Source organism: Thalassophryne amazonica, chromosome 12 (genome assembly GCF_902500255.1).
Source record: "Thalassophryne amazonica chromosome 12, fThaAma1.1, whole genome shotgun sequence".
Lineage (NCBI taxonomy): Eukaryota > Metazoa > Chordata > Actinopteri > Batrachoidiformes > Batrachoididae > Thalassophryne > Thalassophryne amazonica.
The window spans coordinates 87,351,759-87,374,207 of record NC_047114.1 but is presented as its reverse complement, the minus strand read 5'-3'; the positions used below and the strand labels follow the sequence as shown (position 1 = coordinate 87,374,207).

Sequence of the window (22,449 nt, the reverse complement as noted above, 5' to 3'; positions counted from 1 at the left end):
ATACAATTCATGAGAAACCATTAGACAAAATAGTCTAGAAGCACAATCATGATAAAATATACATAAACCATCATAATGAGAAAACAACAACAACAAAAAACTAAAACTAAAACCCACAGCATTAAGAGCAAGATGTATGTCTGTTGTGAAATGGCCACAAACTACATAAAATACAAATAAAGCAGCATTGTGCCATTAATAAAATTGAATGTTAACATTGAAAATTTTGGGATGCACTACCTGTTTTCACACAACAAATGCAGTGCCCTTCAAAAGTATTGGAACACTTGGTATTTCACAAATTTTAATTTGTTTATGCCATTTCAAATACAGGAAATACAAAAGATACAAAAATAAATAAATAAATATAAATGTCTAAAATTATCTTCCTTAAACTCAAACTGAAAGAAAATCTCTACACCTTGATATAAATTAATTAAAAAATATAAAAGCTAAGATGATGGGTTGCACAAGTAATGTAATGCTTTAGTATACAAGTAATACCTGCACTCAGAAAAACTACGATGGGTGTCTGTTACATCATGAACCTAAATCTAATATAATTTCTATAATATAAAAGCAAGTTTTATGGTTGAACAGTGTCAAAGCATGCAATTTTAACATAACATGGAACAACTTAAAATTTAACTTGCTCAGTGAACATAATAAAATTATGGAAAGTATTTCCACCCAATTAAAATGCATTAACTTAGGAGGAACCATTTTGCTGAGTGACCTAATTTGTGTTACTATTACTTAATTACCATGGTTTAGGCCAACTAGATTTGTAAGGATATATATATATATATATATATATATATATATATATATATATATATATATATATATATATATATATATATATATATACTATATTTGAACACCCTGCGATTTTGCAAGTTCTCCCACTTAGAAATCATGGAGGGGTCTGAAATTTTCATTTTAGCTGCATGTCCACTGTGAGAGACATAATAAAAAAAAAACAAAAAAAAACAAACAAAAAAAAAACTGATACTGAAACTAATATATAATATTATATTATATTATATTATATATAATATATATATAATATAATATAAATCACCAATACATCAAATCTAGGCTTGCATCTCAGATGTACCTTCTGGCAAATTGTAGCTGAACTTTCAGGTCTTCTTTTTAAGAAAATCCTCCTCGATACCACGTCATCATGAAGCTATTCACCTTATTCAGGAAGTCAGGGTGGGCGGCTCCATTTTGTCAAACAACTTCCGGTTTGTCACTGCTTCTAATGATTTGCTACGTGGGAACACAGTACGCTACAAGTGCCCGAACATGAGCAGCATTAATTGTTCAGTTCGTGGGTGCCACAATAACTGGAAAAAAAGAGGAAACTATTGCTTTCAGATCGATGTTTTGAACAACTGAGTGCTGTGGACCAGCATTTCACTTGTCCCCTCCTCCACTGAAATACGAGGCTCTCTATTGGAGTCATTTTCTGATGTTTGATACAACAACACTGCATGAAATAACACCATACGTATATTAACATTATGTAATCTTGGCATTATGGTGGTACTACTTGGCGGGTAGTGTTTTAACTTGATTGTGCTTTTTATATGAGCTTCAGCAGCTCTAGCTCGTAGCTCCTCATAGCCAAACCGTCCACGCCGAGTGACAACGCAAACGAGTTAAAAATAATCGAGGGCCACTTTTTCATGTCATCTTCCCACTCTATTATGACCTGTTGGTGAGCCAGAGCCGATCCCTTTGAGATTTTCAAAAAAGGTTTTTGTTTCTGCCCATGTAATATCTTCCATATTGAAAACACCGCTCACCGGAAGTCTGAAGACAAAATGCCTCTGTTGTAAAAGTGGGCGGGGCTGAATAAGGAAAATGTAGAAAATTGTAGCCTGTGGTCTTTTGATGTCAATTTCAATTGCAATTTCAGGAGCACTTCTAAAATATTAAAAATAATAATAAATTAATAGATTACAAAATGACACCGAGGGGGTCTCGCCTAATTCAATGTAGAACCGCCATTGATGCCGCCTGTCTTTCTGTCAGTGTCACCAAGTTGCCAGGTAGTCCTGGGGCGCCGCCTAGCGGGAGAAGCAAGAAAGAAGGAGTGGTGTGTGTGTGTGTGTGTGTGTGTGTGTGTGTGTGTGTGTGTGTGTGTGTGTGTGTGTGTGTGTGTGTGTGTGTGTGTGTGTGTGTGTGTGTGTGCGCGTGCGTACGTGCGCGCGCGCTTTGACGTGATTGGCTGAGCGGTTGTCAGGACTGTTTACAGGAAACATGGCTTCCCTGTCTGTTGGAGAGCTGCAAGAAATGGAAGGTGAGCCAAAATAGAAAACGCAACAGTATCTTCAGTATCTTAAAGAGCTGGCATCTGCACAGTCAGATGTACTTATATTAATTCATATGAACATATACGTGTTTTTATGTTACTTCCCATTACTAAGCAGACCTTGGCTAATAGTAGCTAACAGGCTAACAGCAAGCTTCGTTAGGTGATGTTTTTCATTTATCGTTAAGCTAGATTGTTTTTCTAATAGAAAACCAGCTTTCATTTTAGGTTGTCCACCTGCACCCTCTACTTTACTTGCTGGTGGAACTGAATGCCAATTTTACGTAACCTTAACTAGCCTAGCCGGCCTTGCTAGCAAAACTATGACTCCTCGCTAACCGTGAAGTGCAGTCATCAGCTTGTTTTAACGGTGCGACGTTGATGTTAACGTGATTGCTTTGTTACTTGAAACAGGTTTATTATGCACGCGTTTCTGGGATCGTAGGCATGTAAACTGAGCCAGTGACAGGCAGCAGATGCTGAATGTTCTGCACAGGCCTGCACTTTGCAGAACCAGTCAAAAGTGTCAACCAGGGTTACTCCAGACCTGCTTCTGGAGAGCATCTGCCACAGCTAAAGATGGTGTTTGGGAGAAGAACACATCTGACGAATTTAACTAAATTTAGAGCATGGATCTATGTAGGGCAGATACTCTGCAGGAGCCAGATCACAAACCCCCAGACTGGAAACAACAGATTTTACTTCCTTTCTGCTATTTAAAACAGAGGGCTGATGCATACCCTGTACACTCTACACACCACGTTATAAATGGATTGTAAACACAAAATATTTGTATATCTATAATGGTTTTCTTGACTATATATAACTTCATCATACAACTTCTGTGTGACTTTTTATGAAGTCATTCATACCAATCAGTCAGAAATATTTTGTTCATCATTATATGATTGAGGTCATTGAGACATACAAAAAAGCTGGGTTTTTTATATCATGTTTTCCTTGACCTTTGACCATGCCACTTCAAAATCTAATAATCTCTAGATATCTATCAAAGTAATATTCTCATCAACTTTGATCCATCTAGGCATCTTGGTAGATGACATATAAAAACAAAGGTTTTTTCAGACCATGTTTTCCTTCATCTTTGGCCAAACTACTCCAAAATCTAAGCATGTTTAGATATCTATGCAAGTCATACTCCCACCAAGTTTGAAGGGAATCCATTGCGTTACCTTATCCCAGAGTTCTCACTAGCATTATAACAGCATAACGGTCCATTACGCTGTTATAATAAAAATAAAATTACACTGCAGTTGGGCTGTTGCATTGTATTGTTATTGAGGGTGTATAACAAGAAAATGATCATTTCTCTACATTAATTGTGGACCCGCTGGTTCTGATTTAGAAGCTGCGTGCCCACAATTTATTCATCAACCTATATCAAAGCCATTTAAAGATGTCAGTCATGACTCACCTTTTCTGCTGATTAAAGTCACTAAACAGGACTCTTTTTCTATTGATGCGGGCAGGAACAAGAATTGTCCACTGCTTCACACAGCCAGTTTCTATTTGTTCGTTATTAACGTGCCTTTTTTGCGGGGAAGTCAACAACGCGGTTCTCTGCCGTGGACTGGAACATTAATATCTCCCGCTTCTCTGGCTTCTAAACTTTAGTTACTGTCCCTCATGAAACTCGTAATAATGATAACATCCTCCGCTCTGTGTGTGTGTGTTGTGAGATTTTCTAAGGCTCTCTGCCGAGTAAAGGTGGAAAGACGGATCATTCCAGAATCAATAACTTCAAAGCGAATCGCTGTTTTAAATCAAATGACACCTCTTTCCAAACGTAAAACAGACAACATACTATAACCGACTAAAACCGTTTTTTCCCTAAATGAGACATCCTCTGTTCCCTCCGGAAGAACTTATCCCAGCGTCACCTCAGTGTGAGCACAGCTGTGCTGAGCCCCTGGCTTCTTAAGGTGATTTTTTTTTCCATCCTATTATGCTGAGAAAAAATCCTGCTGAGAACTCTGTTGTCCACAGACATACCAGTGAAAATGATACCAACACCCATTTCACGTAAGCATTGAACAGTGTAGGAGCCAGAACATATCCCAGACAAACACCGGTTTTCACTGGGAAACACTTACATGTTTGTGTATATGGTGACTATGTCGCTGACTATGTATGAAATTACTCATAACCATCCCAAAGACGTATCGTTATCTTTGGCTGCTTTCAGTGATGCCGGTATTTGGTTAGACTCTTTCTCTCCGATTGTTCTGTCTGAGTTATTTTCATTAGTTACTTCATCCAAACCATCAACATGTTTATTAGACCCCATTCCTACCAGGCTGCTCAAGGAAGCCCTACCATTATTTAATGCTTCGATCTTAAATATGATCAATCTATCTTTGTTAGTTGGCTATGTACCACAGGCTTTTAAGGTGGCAGTAATTAAACCATTACTTAAAAAGCCATCACTTGACCCAGCTATCTTAGCTAATTATAGGCCAATCTCCAACCTTCCTTTTCTCTCAAAAATTCTTGAAAGGGTAGTTGTAAAACAGCTAACTGACCATCTGCAGAGGAATGGTCTATTTGAAGAGTTTCAGTCAGGTTTTAGAATTCATCATAGTACAGAAACAGCATTAGTGAAGGTTACAAATGATCTTCTTATGGCCTCGGACAGTGGACTCATCTCTGTGCTTGTTCTGTTAGACCTCAGTGCTGCTTTTGATACTGTTGACCATAAAATTTTATTACAGAGATTAGAGCATACCATAGGTATTAAAGGCACTGCGCTGCGGTGGTTTGAATCATATTTGTCTAATAGATTACAATTTGTTCATGTAAATGGGGAATCTTCTTCACAGACTAAAGTTAATTATGGAGTTCCACAAGGTTCTGTGCTAGGACCAATTGTATTCACTTTATACATGCTTCCCTTAGGCAGTATTATTAGACGGTATTGCTTAAATTTTCATTGTTACGCAGATGATACCCAGCTTTATCTATCCATGAAGCCAGAGGACACACACCAATTAGCTAAACTGCAGGATTGTCTTACAGACATAAAGACATGGATGACCTCTAATTTCCTGCTTTTAAACTCAGATAAAACTGAAGTTATTGTACTTGGCCCCACAAATCTTAGAAACATGGTGTCTAACCAGATCCTTACTCTGGATGGCATTACCCTGACCTCTAGTAATACTGTGAGAAATCTTGGAGTCATTTTTGATCAGGATATGTCATTCAAAGCGCATATTAAACAAATATGTAGGACTGCTTTTTTTGCATTTACGCAATATCTCTAAAATTAGAAAGGTCTTGTCTCAGAGTGATGCTGAAAAACTAATTCATGCATTTATTTCCTCTAGGCTGGACTATTGTAATTCATTATTATCAGGTTGTCCTAAAAGTTCCCTAAAAAGCCTTCAGTTAATTCAAAATGCTGCAGCTAGAGTACTGACCGGGACTAGAAGGAGAGAGCATATCTCACCCATATTGGCCTCTCTTCATTGGCTTCCTGTTAATTCTAGAATAGAATTTAAAATTCTTCTTCTTACTTATAAGGTTTTGAATAATCAGGTCCCATCTTATCTTAGTGACCTCGTAGTACCATATCACCCCAATAGAGCGCTTCGCTCTCAGACTGCAGGCTTACTTGTAGTTCCTAGGGTTTGTAAGAGTAGAATGGGAGGCAGAGCCTTCAGCTTTCAGGCTCCTCTCCTGTGGAACCAGCTCCCAATTCAGATCAGGGAGACAGACACCCTCTCTACTTTTAAGATTAGGCTTAAAACTTTCCTTTTTGCTAAAGCTTATAGTTAGGGCTGGATCAGGTGACCCTGAACCATCCCTTAGTTATGCTGCTATAGACGTAGACTGCTGGGGGGTTCCCATGATGCACTGTTTCTTTCTCTTTTTGCTCTGTATGCACCACCCTGCATTTAATCATTAGTGATCGATCTCTGCTCCCCTCCACAGCATGTCTTTTTCCTGGTTCTCTCCCTCAGCCCCAACCAGTCCCAGCAGAAGACTGCCCCTCCCTGAGCCTGGTTCTGCTGGAGGTTTCTTCCTGTTAAAAGGGAGTTTTTCCTTCCCACTGTAGCCAAGTGCTTGCTCACAGGGGGTCGTTTTGACCGTTGGGGTTTTACGTAATTATTGTATGGCCTTGCCTTACAATATAAAGCGCCTTGGGGCAACTGTTTGTTGTGATTTGGCGCTATATAAAAAAAAATTGATTGATTGATTGATATGTTCAGCAACTCCTTGGGGATCTCACAAATTCTCAGGATGTTCAGAGAGCAGCCCGATCCACTGAAGCAAACGCTTTGCGAAAATCAACATAGACTGCAAAGAAGCACTGCCAAAATTCACCCTAGCGCTCTGAGTACTCACATATCCCTTTGTAGGGATTATCCCTGTCCCCTTGAAAGAAATGCATCTCCACCCACCCTGGAATTTTCCCTGCCCTCAGCTGTTTCACAAGCTTTGCAATCTCAACAACATTTGGTGGTTCAGAGTGGAGAATCAGTCATAAAAGCCTGGACACTGGAGATGTCTAATGTCCTAGCACAAGGATCAGCCTTATAAAACTACTCAAAAAAGCTGGCCTAACGTAACAGTACAGTACAGTGAAGACAGTCATATTTAATTTGAGGATATTTATGTCAAAGTAAGGCAACAGTTAAGAAATGTTTGCTGTCTGTGCATAGTCTTCCATGTTTTAGAGACCAGAATTAATTGTTCTCTCCACAGGCATTTCACTGCCATACATGTTGTTGTTCCTTCAAACTTTCATTGACAGATTAATAGATGAAAAGCTGATAATTAGATTTTATGTTACATTTCTTTTGGAATTGACTTATTTTAGTGTTTAATAAATTGAAAGAGCATAGGACAGCATGGTAAAGCTGACTAGATCACACTATCCTCAACAGTGACCTTTGTCAACGGAAATTCAGGAGGTAAGTCACCTAGACACCTCCCCCCTGCCCCCCATGATTGCTCTAGCCCAGTCGTGATTGTTGAGACTGTGAATAAAACTATTGCCACTTGCGCCACCAGTCACAGTTATGTGCAGCACAGGGGAAGACAATGATTTTCCTCAGTCTCATCTAAATATATCAGTTCATGTCAATATTATGGACTAAGCTTCATTCTCTTTTGTGTGTGCTGACTCTAGTCGACCGAAGGGGAGAGTCTGAAGAGTCCGGTGATGATGAGACCCGGAGGAGAAGTATCAATGGTGATATGGATCCCAACCAGCCCTCTACCACAAGTAAATTGCAACAAATTAATTAGAGCAGATATGTAGAGTGTAATCTCTTCAGATGCAGATCAGATTGTGTTGTTATCGACATTCATCATTAGTTGCAGCCCTGAATATGGGTTCACAACATTTCAAGTACTGTAGTCCTGAAAGCAGAAACACACACTCACTAACTGAAGCAAAACCATAATAACTTTGGTTGACATATTCCTCACATCTCTAACCCAACCAAATATCAATGGACAGTGAGCTATATTATAATTTTAACCCTGTAATGTTCAGCTCAGCAGTTTGGTAGAGCATATACTGAGATCTACATTCAATTGAAAAATGTGTGGGCATTAAGGGTTTAACATAGAAATCAATCTTTAAGACATGGTTTATCTACCTGCCAATATTACAGGGTATATCTTTTTGTCTATTGTGTTATTAAATATTCCACATGACTGTAATGATGTAGCCCTCCTCCTTTTTTAAAAATAAATAATAGGTAAGGAAGAGTCTCCTGTTGATATGGACACCATAACCTTGAACCCAGAGGAAGAGGTGAGAAGGTGTTTGTTGTTGTTTGCTTGAAATGAATGTCACAAGGCTCTGTGCATATTTTATAGACTGTACAGTACAACCAGAAAGTATTCATAGCAACTCACTTTTGCCGCATTTTGTTATGTTACACCCTTATTCCAAAATGGAGTAAATTCATTTTTTTCCTCTAAACTCTGCTCACAACACTCCATAATGACAACATGAAAAACTTTTTTAATTAATTTTTTTTTGAAATAATATATATATATATATATATATACACACCATGGTCAGTGAGAATTCCATGTCTTACTGGCGTGCATTATTTTCATGTCTACGCACACGTAGTTTGGCGAGTTAAGTCACTGTAATATCACTCTGCTCTGGTCGTCACCATAGCAACGTGCAAATCAGTTGGCACAGATCAGCTGTGTTTTTACAGGTGAATGACAGAAACGCGATAAAACATGGATTTCCAAGTGAATTTTAATATTTTTGGCCAAAATAAAATGTTTTAGGAATGGAAAGAGGAGGAGAGCAAACAAGAAGAACAGCAAAAGCAACGGCATAAAGATTTAACATCAGACGAACTGAACAAGATTGAAGACGGGAAAGAAGAAGAGAATGGTTCTATCCTTGCGGGCTGCCGAGCGCTCCACATCAAAACAGCGAGCATAGTTTCTGGACCTGTTGCCAGAGTTTGCCACAGCTCCACACAGCAGAGAGGGGGGCGGTTTGAGTGGCCCGCTGTGGTGCGAGCCACAGACACAGTGCATCGGAGACAAAACATAAAATAGTCCCAGATACTCTCACATTTTTATCAAGTTCTGTTAACTTAAATAAATATTTGTGTGTTAGCTCACTGTATGGGACCATGGTATAAGCGGATTAAACAACTCGAAGCCGTGCATTATACGGTTTGAATGCACGACACGGAGTCGTGGTGTTTTAGACACACATGCAGTCTAAATCCGGAAATCACAATGTGTGATTTTACTTTAATAATTTATTTGTATGTTACTGCTGCAAATAAGTATTTGAACACCTGTGAAAATCAATGTTAATATTTGGTACAGTAGGCTTTGTTTGCAATTACAGAGGTCAAATGTTTCCTGTAGTTTTTCACCAGGTTTTCAAACACTGCAGCAGGGATTTTGGTCCACTCCACTTTCACTTTATTTATTCAATGTCTCCAAAGGAGCAACGAGCTGTACAGCAATGGGTATACAGAAAAGTACAAAATAAAAAGAAAAGAAAAGAAAAACTCACCAGACATTCAGTACACAAGGGGGACACAGTACAGACCTGAATCAATGGAAATGGAACCGAGTTACCTAACGCGATTTACTATCAACCCTAAGTACCTGCTTCTCTCCTCTGGTCAGCATTCATAACTGAGATAGCCACAGGTACAAAGGAGTACTTATATGTGTTGCTCCTCACTGTAGGAAACCTAAGCCTCGCTCCAGATGGCAAATAACAAAATCACCATGGAAGAGGGTGGGCCCGATCAGATAAGATCCTCTGAGCCTTCCTCCTCACCTGTCTGGAAAACAAATCAGACAGTGAGGTCTGCTGAGCCCCCAAGATCTTGCTGCACAATTTTACAATGTTGTGAAGTGGCTTCCTTGCTTTAATGCTGAGGTTTCCGTACCAGCACATCATCGCAAAAGTTAAAACCGATTCAACACAAAATTTTTAAAATAGGGTCATTATTGTCCTGTCCACTTGAAAATATGACAACTTACAAAGACAAAACAAATGCTGCTGACCCTTCTTATACAGCAGGTCTGCATTGTCATTAAAGTTCAACTTGCTATCTATCAGCATTCCCAAGTATTTATAGTTGTCCACATGCTCCACCTGTTGGCCTTTGATTGTACTGGTTTTGGGTGAGGTCATCCGTTTCTGAAAGTCAATAACCATATCTTTTGTCTTGACAACATTCAGCTGCAGGAGTCGTCGTCACACCACTGAACCATATCTTGCCGTGACAGGGCCATGTTCCCTTTCATCACCATGCAGGAGACTGATTATAACAGAATCATCTGCAAATTTTAATATATGGCGATTCTTATAGTGGCTGCGGCAGTCATTTGTATACAAAATATACAAGAGAGGGGACAGCACACAACCCTGTGGTGAGCCAGTTGAGGAATACAGAACATCAGAAAGGCAACCATTTACCCTCACTCGTTGAGATCTCCATGTTAAAAAGTTCAAAATCCAACCTGCCATACTAAAATCCAGTTTAAAATCCTTAACAAGCTTATTTATTAAATATTAAAATATGTGGTTGGATAGTGTTAAAAGCAGAAGAAAAGTCTAAAAAAAAAAAGAAGACGTGCATGTGCCTTAGGACTTTCTGAATGCTTCAGGACCAAATTTAAGAGGGTGGCAGTAGCATCCTCCACACCTCGACCAGCCCTATAAGCAAACTGAAGAGGATCGAGTAAATGCTCTACCTGGGAAAGAAGTTCGTTCTTCATCAATTTTTCAAAAGACTTCATAACTAGTGAAGTCAGAGCCACAGGTCTAAAGTCATTGAAGACCTTGGGGATTTGATTTTGGCTACAGGGATTATTGTGCTTTGTTTCCAAACATTAGGAACCCTCTGTTCGTTGACTGACCTTTGAAATATATCAAAAACACCGGGCCTAGTTGTTTCTGCACAAGAGGATAATAAACGGCTGCAGATGTTGTCTGGCCCCGGACTTTTTTTGGCCTTGGTTCTTCTGAAACAAGTAACCACAGCCTGTTCATTAAAAGGAGGAGAACCTGGGCATAACAAGTCATTTTTCCATTTACAAATTTTATGAATAAAATCCAGAGACTCAAATCTCAAGTAAAAAGAATTAAAATCTTGGGCCAATTCTTTTCCAGATTTAGTTCCATTAAGAGTTATCTTGTGATTATTATTTTTCTTCCTATTTGATCCTAAATCAAATTTAGATCATCCCAATGGAGCCCATTTGGTTTTGGCTAAGTTGTTTTTCTAGTTTGGTCTTGTAACCCAATTTAGCCTTCCTGATCTCGGTTTAATCTATCTTTGTAGCTTTAACACCTCCTCCCAATTCCTTCATGAAAGGCTTTCATTTTCCTGTTAATTAAAATTCTTACAGATCTTGAAAACCAAGGTTTACTGTTTGGATATATTTTAACAGTCTTTTTAGGAATCAAAGATCTTCACAGAAAGTTACATAGCTGCTGATAACATCGGTCAGCTCATCAATATCAGATGAGCTTTCTTTAAAAATATCCCAGTCAGTGCATTCAAAGCAGCCTTGAAGGCCCATAACAGCATCCTCCGTCCACAGCTTGGACTGCCTGGTCAAAGCTCTGCCCTTCCTCAAAACAGAGCGATACGTTGGGATCAGCTGCACGCAGTCGTGGTCAGAACTCCCCAAGGGTGGGAGAGAGTAGGACCTATACGCTCCTTTAACCGAAACCATAACACATGTCCAAATTTTTATTTGCCTAGTTGCGCACGTGACATACTGATAAAAGTTCCTCAGAACATGTTCAGAGAGCATTGGTTAAATCACCAAGAACAAGATGGGCGCATCTGGACATCTAGAGTGCAGCTTTTGAGTCACATTAAGAATAGTCTCAGACGCTCTGTCGACTTTTGCTTTGGGATGCACATACGCCACAATAACAAATACTTGTGGAAATTCTCGGGGTAAATATGGTGGGCATAAGGACACCGCTAAAGCTCTGTATCTTCAGTGCAGTGTTTGTCTCTCACAATGACATTCTTACACCAGCGCTCATTGACGTAAAGACACACTCCTCCCCCCCTGTGATTTGCCAGTCACATCTACGTCACGATCGAGATGAAGGGGTTCCCGAAGTTATCCAGTGCCAAATTTGCGTCAGCGTCGTATCCGTAAGCCAGGATTCCATTATCGCTAACAGGCACGCCTCCCTGAATTCATGTTGGAAATGTATATGTGCCTGTAGCTCATCAACTTTATTTCTGAGTGATTGAACATTCATCAGAATCATAGACGGCAGGGGGATCCGATTCATGGCTTGTCTCCACAGCCACTGACGCGCGCCGCCCCTTTTCCCTCGCTTCCTGGTTTTGTGAGGAGAAACATATTGAGAGTTTTTAATAATCTGATAGATCAACTCTCGGTAAAAGGAGTCCAAGTAGGGTCCGCAGGCAATGAATATTCTCATTGCAGAAGAAGATCCCTGCTATACTGGATCCGCGTAAACTCTCCAGCGGGAGGGCTGAGGCTGATGGCGGCATGACACAGCGTCCACAGTAAAAACAGAGCAACAACCTCCATTCCACGACACAGTGTTCGATGGACAATAAAAACAGGTCCTTCTCCTTAATGCACAAGTCAGAAACTGGTTACACACCTTGATACTCAAACAGGCTCATATATCAAAAACGAGACAGAGACGTTCCAATTGCTGCTGGTCGCTGCAAGAGCATGCGCCCACACCCTCCATACAGATCTTCTCTAGATCTTTCAGGTTTGGAGTTTCAGCTCCCTCCAAAGATTTTCTATTGAGTTCAGGTCTGGAGACCTGGCCAGGCTACTCCAGGACTTGAAATGCTTCTTACGGAGCCCCTCCTTAGTTGCCCTGGCTGTGTGTTTGGGGTCATTGTCATTGCTGGAAGACCCAGCCATGACCCATCTTTAATGCTCTTACTGAGGGAAGGAGGTTGTTTGCCAAAATCTGCAATACATGACCCCGTCCATCCTCCCTTCAATACGGTGCAGTCGTCCGGTCCCCTTTGCAGAAGAGTCCCCCAGACTATGATGTTTCCACCCCATGCTTCACGGTTGGGATGGTTTTCTTGGGATTGTTCTCATCCTCTAAACATGGTAAGTGGAGTTGATTCCAAAAAGCTCTATTCTGGCCTCGTCTGACCACATGACCTTCTCCCATGTCTCCTCTGGATCATCCAGATGGTCACTGGTGAACTTCAGACAAGCCTGGACATGTGCTGGCTTGAGCAGGGGGACCTTGCTGCCCTGCAGGATTTTAAACTATGACAGCATCATGTGTTACTAATGTAATCTTTGTGACTGTGGTCCAAGCTCTCTTCAGGTCATTGACCAGGTCCTCCTGTGTAATTCTGAGCTTTCTCAGAATCATCCTTACCCCACAAAGTAAGATCTTGCATGGAATCCCAGACCGAGGGAGATTGACAGTCATCTTGTGTTTCTTCCACTTTCTAATAAATAATCATAACAGTTGTTGTCTTCTACAAGCTGCTTGCCTGTTGTCCTGTAGTCCATCCCAGCCTTGTGCAGGTCTACAGCTTTGTCTCTGATGTCCTTGGACAGCTCTTTGGTCTTGGCTATGGTGGACAGGTTGGAGTGTGATTGATTGAGTGTGTGAACAAGTGTCTTTTATACAGGTAACAAGATCAAACAGGTGCAATTAATACAGGTAAAGAGTGCAGAATAAGAGGGCTTCTTAAAGAAAAATTAACAGGTCTGTGTGAGCCAGAATGCTTGCTGGTTGGTAGGTGTTCAAATACTTATTTGCAGCAGTAACATACAAATAAATTATTAAAAATCATACATTGTGATTTCCGGATTTTTTTTTTTTTTTTTTTAGATTGTCTCTCACAGTGGAAATGCACCTAAGATGAAAATTTTAGACCACTCCATGATTTCTAAGTGGGAGAACTTGCAAAATCGCAGGATGTTCAAATACTTATTTTCCTCACTGTGTGTGTGTGTGTGTGTGTATATATATATATATATATATATATATATATATATATATATATACACACAAGCCCAATTCCAATGAAGTTTGGATGTTTTGTAAATGTAAATAAAAACAGAATATAATGATTTGCAAATCCTCTTCAACCTATGTTCAATTGAATACACCATGAAGACAAGATATTGAATGTTCAAACTGACTTAAGAAAATCCTCCTTGATACCACTTCATCATGAAGCTATAACGGGGGATACAAAATGTAGAAAATTGTAGCCTGTGGTCTTTTGATGTCAATTTCCAATGCTATTTGAGGGGCACTTCTAAAATATAAAAATAATAATAAATTAATAAATAAAAAATGACACCGAGGGGGTCTCACCTAATTCAGTGTAGAACCACCACTGCTGCCTCCTGTCTTTTTGTCAGTGCCACCAAGTTGCCAGGTAGTCCTGGGGCGCCCCCTAACAGGAGAAGCCGAAAGGAGTAGCATGTGTGTGTGTGTGTGTGTGTGCCCCACCGAGGGGTCGAAGGTCACGGGCATTCAATATTGGTTTTCGGCCTTGCCGCTTATGTGCACAAAGTTCTCCAGATTCTCTTATCTTCTGATTATATTATGGACTGTAGATGATGGAATCCCTAAATTCCTTGCAATTGAATGTTGAGAAACATTGTTCTTAAACTGTTGGCCTATTTTTTTCACGCAGTTGTTCACAAACTGATGATCCTCGTCCCATCTTTGCTTGTGAATGGTTGAGCCTTTTGGGGATGCTCCTTTCATACCCAATCATGACACTCACAATTAGTGTCCTCAGTTCCCAAACGCTTATTGAATGGTGTTAGAAGGAAAGACAGTGGTAAACATACCACTGTCCCAGCCTTTTTGAAACGTGTTGCAGGCATCCATTTCAAAATGAGCAACTATTTGCACGAAACAATCAAGTTTATCAGTTTTAAACATTTAAATATCTTGTCTTTTTGGTGTATTTAATAGGGTATAGGTTGAAGAGGATTTGCAGATCATTGTATTCTGTTTTGTTTACATTTCACACGATGTCCCAACTTTATTGTAATTGGGGTTGTATATAAACTAAAAAAAAAATCACATGTACATAAGTATTCGCAGCCTTTGCCAAGAAGCTCAAAATTGAGCTCAAGTGCATCCTGTTTACACTGTTCATCCTTGAGATGTTTCTACAGCTTAATTGTTAGCAATTGTTAAATTTGAATTCTTAAAAGTTAATAAATTGGCAAAATTGAAAGAAAAAAAAAAACTAAACTTTTTTCACATTGTCATTATGGGGTATTGGTGTAGAATTTTGAGGGAAAAATGAATTTAATTTTTGAATAAGGCTATAACATAATAAAATGTGGAAAAGTGAAGTGGTGTGAATACTTTCCGGATGCACCGTACATCATCCTAAACCTTTTGTTATGTTTTCAGGATGTTGATCTTGTTCATTGTCGTATTGGAAGATTGAGGGGCTAGAGGTGCTACAGAAGGCTAAAGTAAGTAACGTTTAACACCAGTATCTTTCTTACTCTACAGCAGCTAGGGATACAAAAATTCTTGATATTTGTCAGGCAGACTTTGTTACTTCTAGGTAGACCACTTATGCTTTCCTTAATCTTATTTGAAAAGTACAGACACTGCTAAGTCTTGCAAAAAAGTAAATAATTTGTCCACAAAAATTTGTATTTTCTTGCTTTTCAATTACAGTTTTGAAAGTGAGCTGAATTCTGGCATGAAAATCTACTGATTGATAAGAGAAAAAAAAATGTGTCCCAACTCCAGGAAAACAAAATATTATCATGGCACTACATCCCAGAAACTGATTCAGAAAAAAATGTTGGTGTCATAATACAGAATGATTTTTCTAGACTTAAAATTATTAAATTTGCAGTAAAATCAATGAAACTTTTATGTTACTATGTCATTTCCTGCCAGCATTGGCTGAGAAATAACATTTAGAGCTCATATGGCCTGATTTTCATTATTAGTGATTTTGATTATTGCCTAATTATCTGCTGTAATTAAGATAAATCAAGTTCTGAGATAGATTGATGAAAATGTCTATGAGGGTTGTAGTAACTCGACCTGATTGTACACCGTCAAAGAGGCTGTAGTGGGAACTTCAGTGGTTGTCGCTTAGTTACAAATAACAATTTGAAATGCATGTTGTGATTTACAAATCCATCACTAACTTTCTTCTTCAGTACATTTGTGATCTTTTTAAATACCGTCACCCCATCACCACTGTGGCTCTTAAATCTGTATCTTGTAAAAATTTAAAAGTTTTTTCACTAGGACTGAAATTCATAAGAATATTTTTTTAGTATTAATGGACTTACATAGTCTTCCGTCTTCTGTGATACTAATTCACTGTTGGAATAAATCACTGTAATCAGTTGTTTAAGCAGGTCTTTGTCAAGGTTAACTCACTTTTACGCATATTTGTCTATTTGTTTAATAATTTGTCTGTACATGTCTAGAATTTTTTTAATTTTATGTCATAACCTATGATGCTAGAGTTGGAGAGAAAATAGATTAAACAAGCAAACAATAAATCATTCTAAGAAATGACAAATTTAAAAACACATTAATTAATTAGTGCTCTCCAGTTAAATTCCTATACTGAAATTATGTTTTCACTCGACACCAGCACAGTGCTGTACGTCGATTTAATACAGTTGTTTTTGATTGTTTTTTGACACAGCAGAGTTGCAACTGATTTCACACAGTATAAAACTTTTAGGTGACATCTTTATTCTGCCACAGTTTCCTCAATATGTTACATTAGTTTACATTTATGTGTTTATGTTGCATTGCTTAATCTAGTATGAGCATTACCACAGATATGATGTATGTTTTTGGTTTTAACAACTGAACTCTAACACTAATAAATAATTTTTTTCCAAAACTATGTGAATAATTTTGAAGGTGAGATGATTATCATTATTATTATCAACCCATCTATCCATTTTCTGTACCTGTGTACTCCAACTAATGGATGGATGGGTTATTATGGGGGGAGGTGATAGTCTAGTTGTTAAGTGTTGGGCTTGAGGTGAATGTGAGGCATTATTGTAAAGCACTTTGAGTGTCTGATGCAGATTGAAAAGCGCTGTATAAATGCAGTCCATTTACCATTTCTGTTATTACCATTTCATATTTTTGATGCAGGATGGCATTAACAAAACCAGTTTTCCTGAATATGGTCAAGGTGTGTGAGTTGGAAAGAACATAGTTGTGATAAAAGACACTGTTGACAATACCAATTTTTTTCTTTCTTTTTTTTTTCTTTTTTTACAGACTCTCTCTTTACGACAGAATCTCATCACAAAGATAGAAAACCTCGACAGTTTGAGCTCCCTGCGGGAACTTGACCTCTATGACAATCATATCCGGAAACTGGAGAACCTGCACAGCCTCACAGAGTTGGAGTGAGTTTGAAGTAACCTGTAGGATTTTTCACCCCGTTTTCTCAGCTTAAGTTTCACTAGTCTTTATTAACAACCTTTGTTAATTAATTCTTAGCATATATTTGTATTTGATGGATAATGAACTTGAGATTTGTGTCGTCTCACACAGATCCTCGGGTTAGGGAGAGCACATTTAAATATAACAATGTCAAGTAATGTAACGCCTCGGTCCCACCGAATAATAAGCCATGAATAGTGAGCCACGCATGGGTGTGTCAGCGATTATTCAAAGAATGAGCCATGTTTTCAGCAATTACGTATCCGCTACTAAGGGCCCGGTCATACAGCACACGGCGATAGCTGAATGAAGGGAAAAAAAAGTCACAAAGTTACCAATCATTGAGAAAAAGTAGACAAATTAGCCTGCACTTCTCCCATCACCAAAAAGCCTGCGAGTCCAGAGCGCATAAAAGAATGAAACAAAACTGAAACTAACAAAAGAAAAACGAAGTGAACGGTGACCTTGACGCTTTTGAACAAATCAAAATGAAATATTCATGATGATGTGACTTAACAGTGGGTATGAGACAGAGCGCCAGCCTGGGATCATTTCTGCAGCCACCCTGCACTCTACACAGCACCTGCAAGCACGAGATATGGTTGTCTTGATAACAGATTTGTCTTGGCTGGAACGTGCGTGTGTGCACAGCTACAAACAGCTGTGCGCTACAAACGGCTGTGCACCAGATGGCTGGAACATGTGTAAATAGTTAAAGTAGTTGATAAAACGTTCTTGCCGCTATTGTTTATGAAAAAGTTGCTTTTCTTTCCACACATGTACGAGTCACATTCAGCTTGTCTGAGCTTCAGTTATTGATCCGTTCAGATATCGTCAATGTTCGTGCAAGATGTCGGACTTGGGAGGTTGGACGAAGTTGGGCAACAGCCAAATGGAATGCTGATGATACGGGAACTACGCAAAAGATGAGGAACCATCAAGACAGAAAGCAAAACGGAATATGGACAAATTGAGGTTGTCGTCGGGATTCGTTCACATTTTTCAACAGTTTGAAAATACTGACGAAGCACCAGCTACAGGTACAAAGCTGGATGGTGGTTAAACAGTGTCTCCGAAAGTCAGCGTAAGTCCAGATTTCTTGTTTCATTTTGGCTTCGGTGTCCTTCGTTAGTGCCATGTGACCTGGGCTTTAGGCGCCTCTGTGTGCCTTCTGTACCTTACATGTGCCATGTATCAGCCTTTAGTGAGCCACAACCGACCTGTCATTTGAGCCCCGCCCAGCCTCGAATGGCTCGTGTCGCTGCATATGATCCATGTCAAGCCACATATGATCCATGTAGCGCCATGTAACGTGGCATTGGTGCACGTTTAGGCATGGGTTTGGTCCACACTCGGTCCCCTCCCACACTTGGTCAATTTCAATTCAATTTATTTTCATTTATATAGTACCAAATCACAAGAGAGTTGCCTCAAGGCGCTTCACACAGGTAAGGTCTAACCTTACCAACCCCCAGAGCAACAGTGGTAAAGAAAAACTCCCTCTGAGGAAGAAACCTCAAGCAGATGTTGTGAAAGTGTAGTGACACGGACCCACAACAGGGGGCGCAAATGAACGGTCAATAGATGAGCCAAAAAATAACAATTTAATGTTGTGAAGGTGCACAACGAACATACAGACAATCTCAGAATATGATTACAGTCAATCCACAAAGGTGACGTGTGGGCAGGCTCGAGGATAGAAGACGTCTGTCCTGAGAAGAGCCGGAACCACACGATTTCCGCCGCCACCGAACCTGGTGAATACTGGAGCCGCCAAGTCCCGAATTCCCAGGTGATCACCGTCCCGACTGTCGGATCTGGTACTGCTGGCGAAGAACAAAGACAGTCAAGTGTGGGGTGTGTACACCCCGTAACAACAACGGTGGGAATGCCACCTCCACCTCTCACTCAATATTCTGTAGAGTACCGCAGTGATTCCTCAGGGGAAAAGAGTGCCGTCCTGCACTCACTCAGCTTCCACAGAAAAAGGAACCGGTACTCCTGCAAACACTCACAATATATAGATATATTGCAAAACACAAACGGCTGAGTCTATTACCTCCAAAGAAGTACGATATCTCGGCAACGAGGTGGAGATGACGTCTGGTCTTTATGGAGTGAGATGATGTAGAGTAGATGGGTGACAGCTGTCAAGAGATAATGAGTGACAGCTGTCACCCCCGGCTGTGTCCGTGGCGGCAGCGCCCTCTCGTGCCTGAAGCCCGCACTTCAGGCAGGGCGCCCACTGGTGGTGGGCCAGCAGTACCTCCTCTTCTGGCGGCCCACACAACAGCAGACCAGACTCAAAGGGGTGACCCTCTGCTTGGGCCATGCTACAAACATAAATTACAGAAACAATTCACGGATGAATATACAAGAATTGCCGTTGGTGTACAGGACAGTAGGGTCGCCAACACAAATACAACTCCCATCTCTGGATGGAGCTGCACCTTAAACAGAGAAAAAACAGAATCAGGCATCAGAAAGACAAAAGAAATACTAAGGTGATCGCCGGCCGCTAGCCCTAAGCTTCACTAAAAGGTAAAGTTTTAGGTAAAGTTGAGGCCGCGGCACGCTCCAATTACTAATAACATGAATTAAAAGAGTAAAAAGCATAAAAAAAACCTGTACCAGTATGCTAGCCATATGAAAGGGAAAAGAAGTGCGTCTTAAGTCTGGACTTGAAAGTCTCCACAGAATCTGATTGTTTTATTGACGCAGGGGGACCATTCCACAGAACAGGGGCACGATAAGAGAAAGCTCTGTGACCCGCAGACTTCTTATTCACCCTAGGGACACTTTAAAGGGTCCCTTTAAAGTGTGGCTTTTCAATTCACAGCATCCATTCAAGGTGATGTCACATTTTTTAAACACAGTCCCAGAAAAGACGCTCCTGCACAGTCCAGCTGGTGTGCGCCAGGCTGCAGTTCACCTGTGTTCCAGAGTCATTAAATGCACCAGACCAGCTAGAACCGAACCAGGGGTTCCTTGACAGTCATCTCTGCGCATCCTCTCACTGGCTTCATTTTTTCTGCGGCTTTAAACACAGTCATTTTGACACTGTGATCCAACTTTTAACTTTGTGTTTGTTTATTATTGACTGCGAAATCGTTCTTTTGCAAGCTGGCGTTCTGTGTAAATGCTCGTTTTGACTGTGAGTCATTGCGTCAGTGCGCACACAGTGTGGCTCATCTGATCCATTAACAAGATGTTAAATCTATCATGAACATACTTTTACAGCTGCTTATATAGAAGAAATGAACATGCAACCGTTTTACCAAGCTATTACAATATAAACATTACAAATACTTCCCTTTTAGGCTGTTCCAAATACTTTCTCCACCTCTTGAAGCAGCAAAGAGGGGGGAAAAAAAGGTCCAGATGAAACAGTCCTCTGTGATTCCAGAAGCGATTAGAGGTGTTTTCAACATCCAAGCTCTGACAGAAAATGATTAATCCGCTACAAAATAATTATTTTATATACAGCGTCCGGCGCACAAAGCAGGTGGAATTGGAGTGCGCAAGAGGGCTAAGCCTATCAAAAATAGCCAGTCCAGTCCTCGTGGGCTTTTAACAGCCTTGTCCTCACCACAAACATGCCTTTAAAATCCTCGTTTGTCCTCGTAGTACCCCGTACACAAACTGCCCTACTCTGTTGTTGATAAATTTTGATCTTGAAATTAGCGCCACGCTCAAAGATGAGCTGTCGTTAGCTGAATATTCAGAGCCACTATTCTCTCACGATTGTTGAATACTTCCTCTCCTACCAAAAAAACATGCTGTGTGGCTCATTCACTGTTCGTTATTTGGTGGGACCAGGGCTTAACGCTGTAGAAACTCATTGGGGGGTTTTGTTTGTTAAACAGGCAGCTTGACGTGTCCTTCAACTTATAAGGAAGGTGGAAGGTTTGGAGACGTTGAATCAACTGAAGAAATTTTTTTGCTTCACAACAAAATTAGCCACATTTCCAACCTTGACCACTTGACAGGCCTGGAGATGCTGGAGCTGGGCTCCAACCGCATCCGGGTGAGAGACAAAGGGTGGTTTATTCCTCTTCTTCTTTTTTTTCTTCCTTTAAAAAGGGGGGGGGGGCTTTGTGTATATGCATTATATAACTATGTTATCATCTGGTTTTTGTGACCAGATTAAAAAAAAAACCCATGTTGATGTCTTTTTGTTGTTCACAGGTCATAGAGAATCTGGATTCACTCACCTCTTTGCAAAGTTTGTTCCTTGGCAGAAATAAAATAACAAAGCTCCAAAATCTGGAGGGTTTACACAATCTGACAGTTTTAAGCATTCAGGTATTCTGGGCCAAACCGTGTGTGTGTGAGAGAGAAAGAAAGAAAGAAAGAAAGAAAGCTTAATTATTCAAATGAAAGCTTGAGATTGTGTGCTTGTATTTTCAGAGTAACCGCATCACTAAAATCGAGGGCCTACAGAACCTTATGAGCCTGCGAGAGCTCTACCTGAGCCACAATGGCATTGAGGTCATCGAGGGCTTGGAGAACAATGTGAGTTCTGGAAATGCACCGGCCCGTTCTGAATGGGTGTCGTACTCTTCAAAGGCGTGACTACAATCTTCCAGAATGAAAACTAGCATTTAAAGACATTTGTTTTCTCTTACAGAAAAAACTCACAACCTTGGACATCGCGGCTAATCGAGTAAAGAAAATTGAAAACATCAGCCATCTGACAGAGCTGCAGGAATTCTGGGTGCAGTCAAACTTCTGACATTACAAGACTTTTGTCGTTATTATCTATATGGTGCTGCTTTCTTAAAGCAGATCTGAAGTTTGATGCAGGTTGTTCTTTTTAACCCCTTAACACCCGAATTTATATAGCTGTATATAAAAAAATGTTTTGCGTGTGTTTTTGCCTTTAAGTAGATGGTAAATAATGTTGAGATTATTAATTTCACTTTTGCACAAAAACTAGATAGTAATATTGGGTATTCTGGTAATGACTTTATGTTATAATGTTATAATAATAATGATGGTATGTTGCAAATTTGCGACAACAGGCATACAGGTCAATTTGGTAAGTTGCATATTTGAGTCAGAGATTGTAGCATATATGCGACGATGGGCGTTAAGGGGTTAAATAGAGGCTGCTGCATGTGCTGCCTCCTAGTGGGTAAAAATTTGCATGTCACCACAATGCATTCTGGGTAAA

At 40.0% G+C, this 22,449-nt stretch overlaps 1 protein-coding gene across 1 annotated transcript; it reads left to right on the top strand.

Annotated features, from left to right (window-relative positions):
- The first annotated feature begins 2,168 nt into the window (after nt 1-2,168).
- LOC117521764 (protein phosphatase 1 regulatory subunit 7-like) lies at nt 2,169-22,063 on the top strand. Its single transcript, XM_034183109.1, is given in 12 exon segments — nt 2,169-2,314; nt 7,482-7,577; nt 8,059-8,114; nt 15,237-15,264; nt 15,267-15,301; nt 17,106-17,236; nt 21,140-21,162; nt 21,165-21,206; nt 21,209-21,300; nt 21,462-21,578; nt 21,684-21,788; nt 21,904-22,063. Coding segments are annotated over 12 exon segments (870 nt in total). The 5' UTR covers nt 2,169-2,274; the 3' UTR covers nt 22,009-22,063.
- The last annotated feature ends 386 nt before the right edge of the window (nt 22,064-22,449 follow it).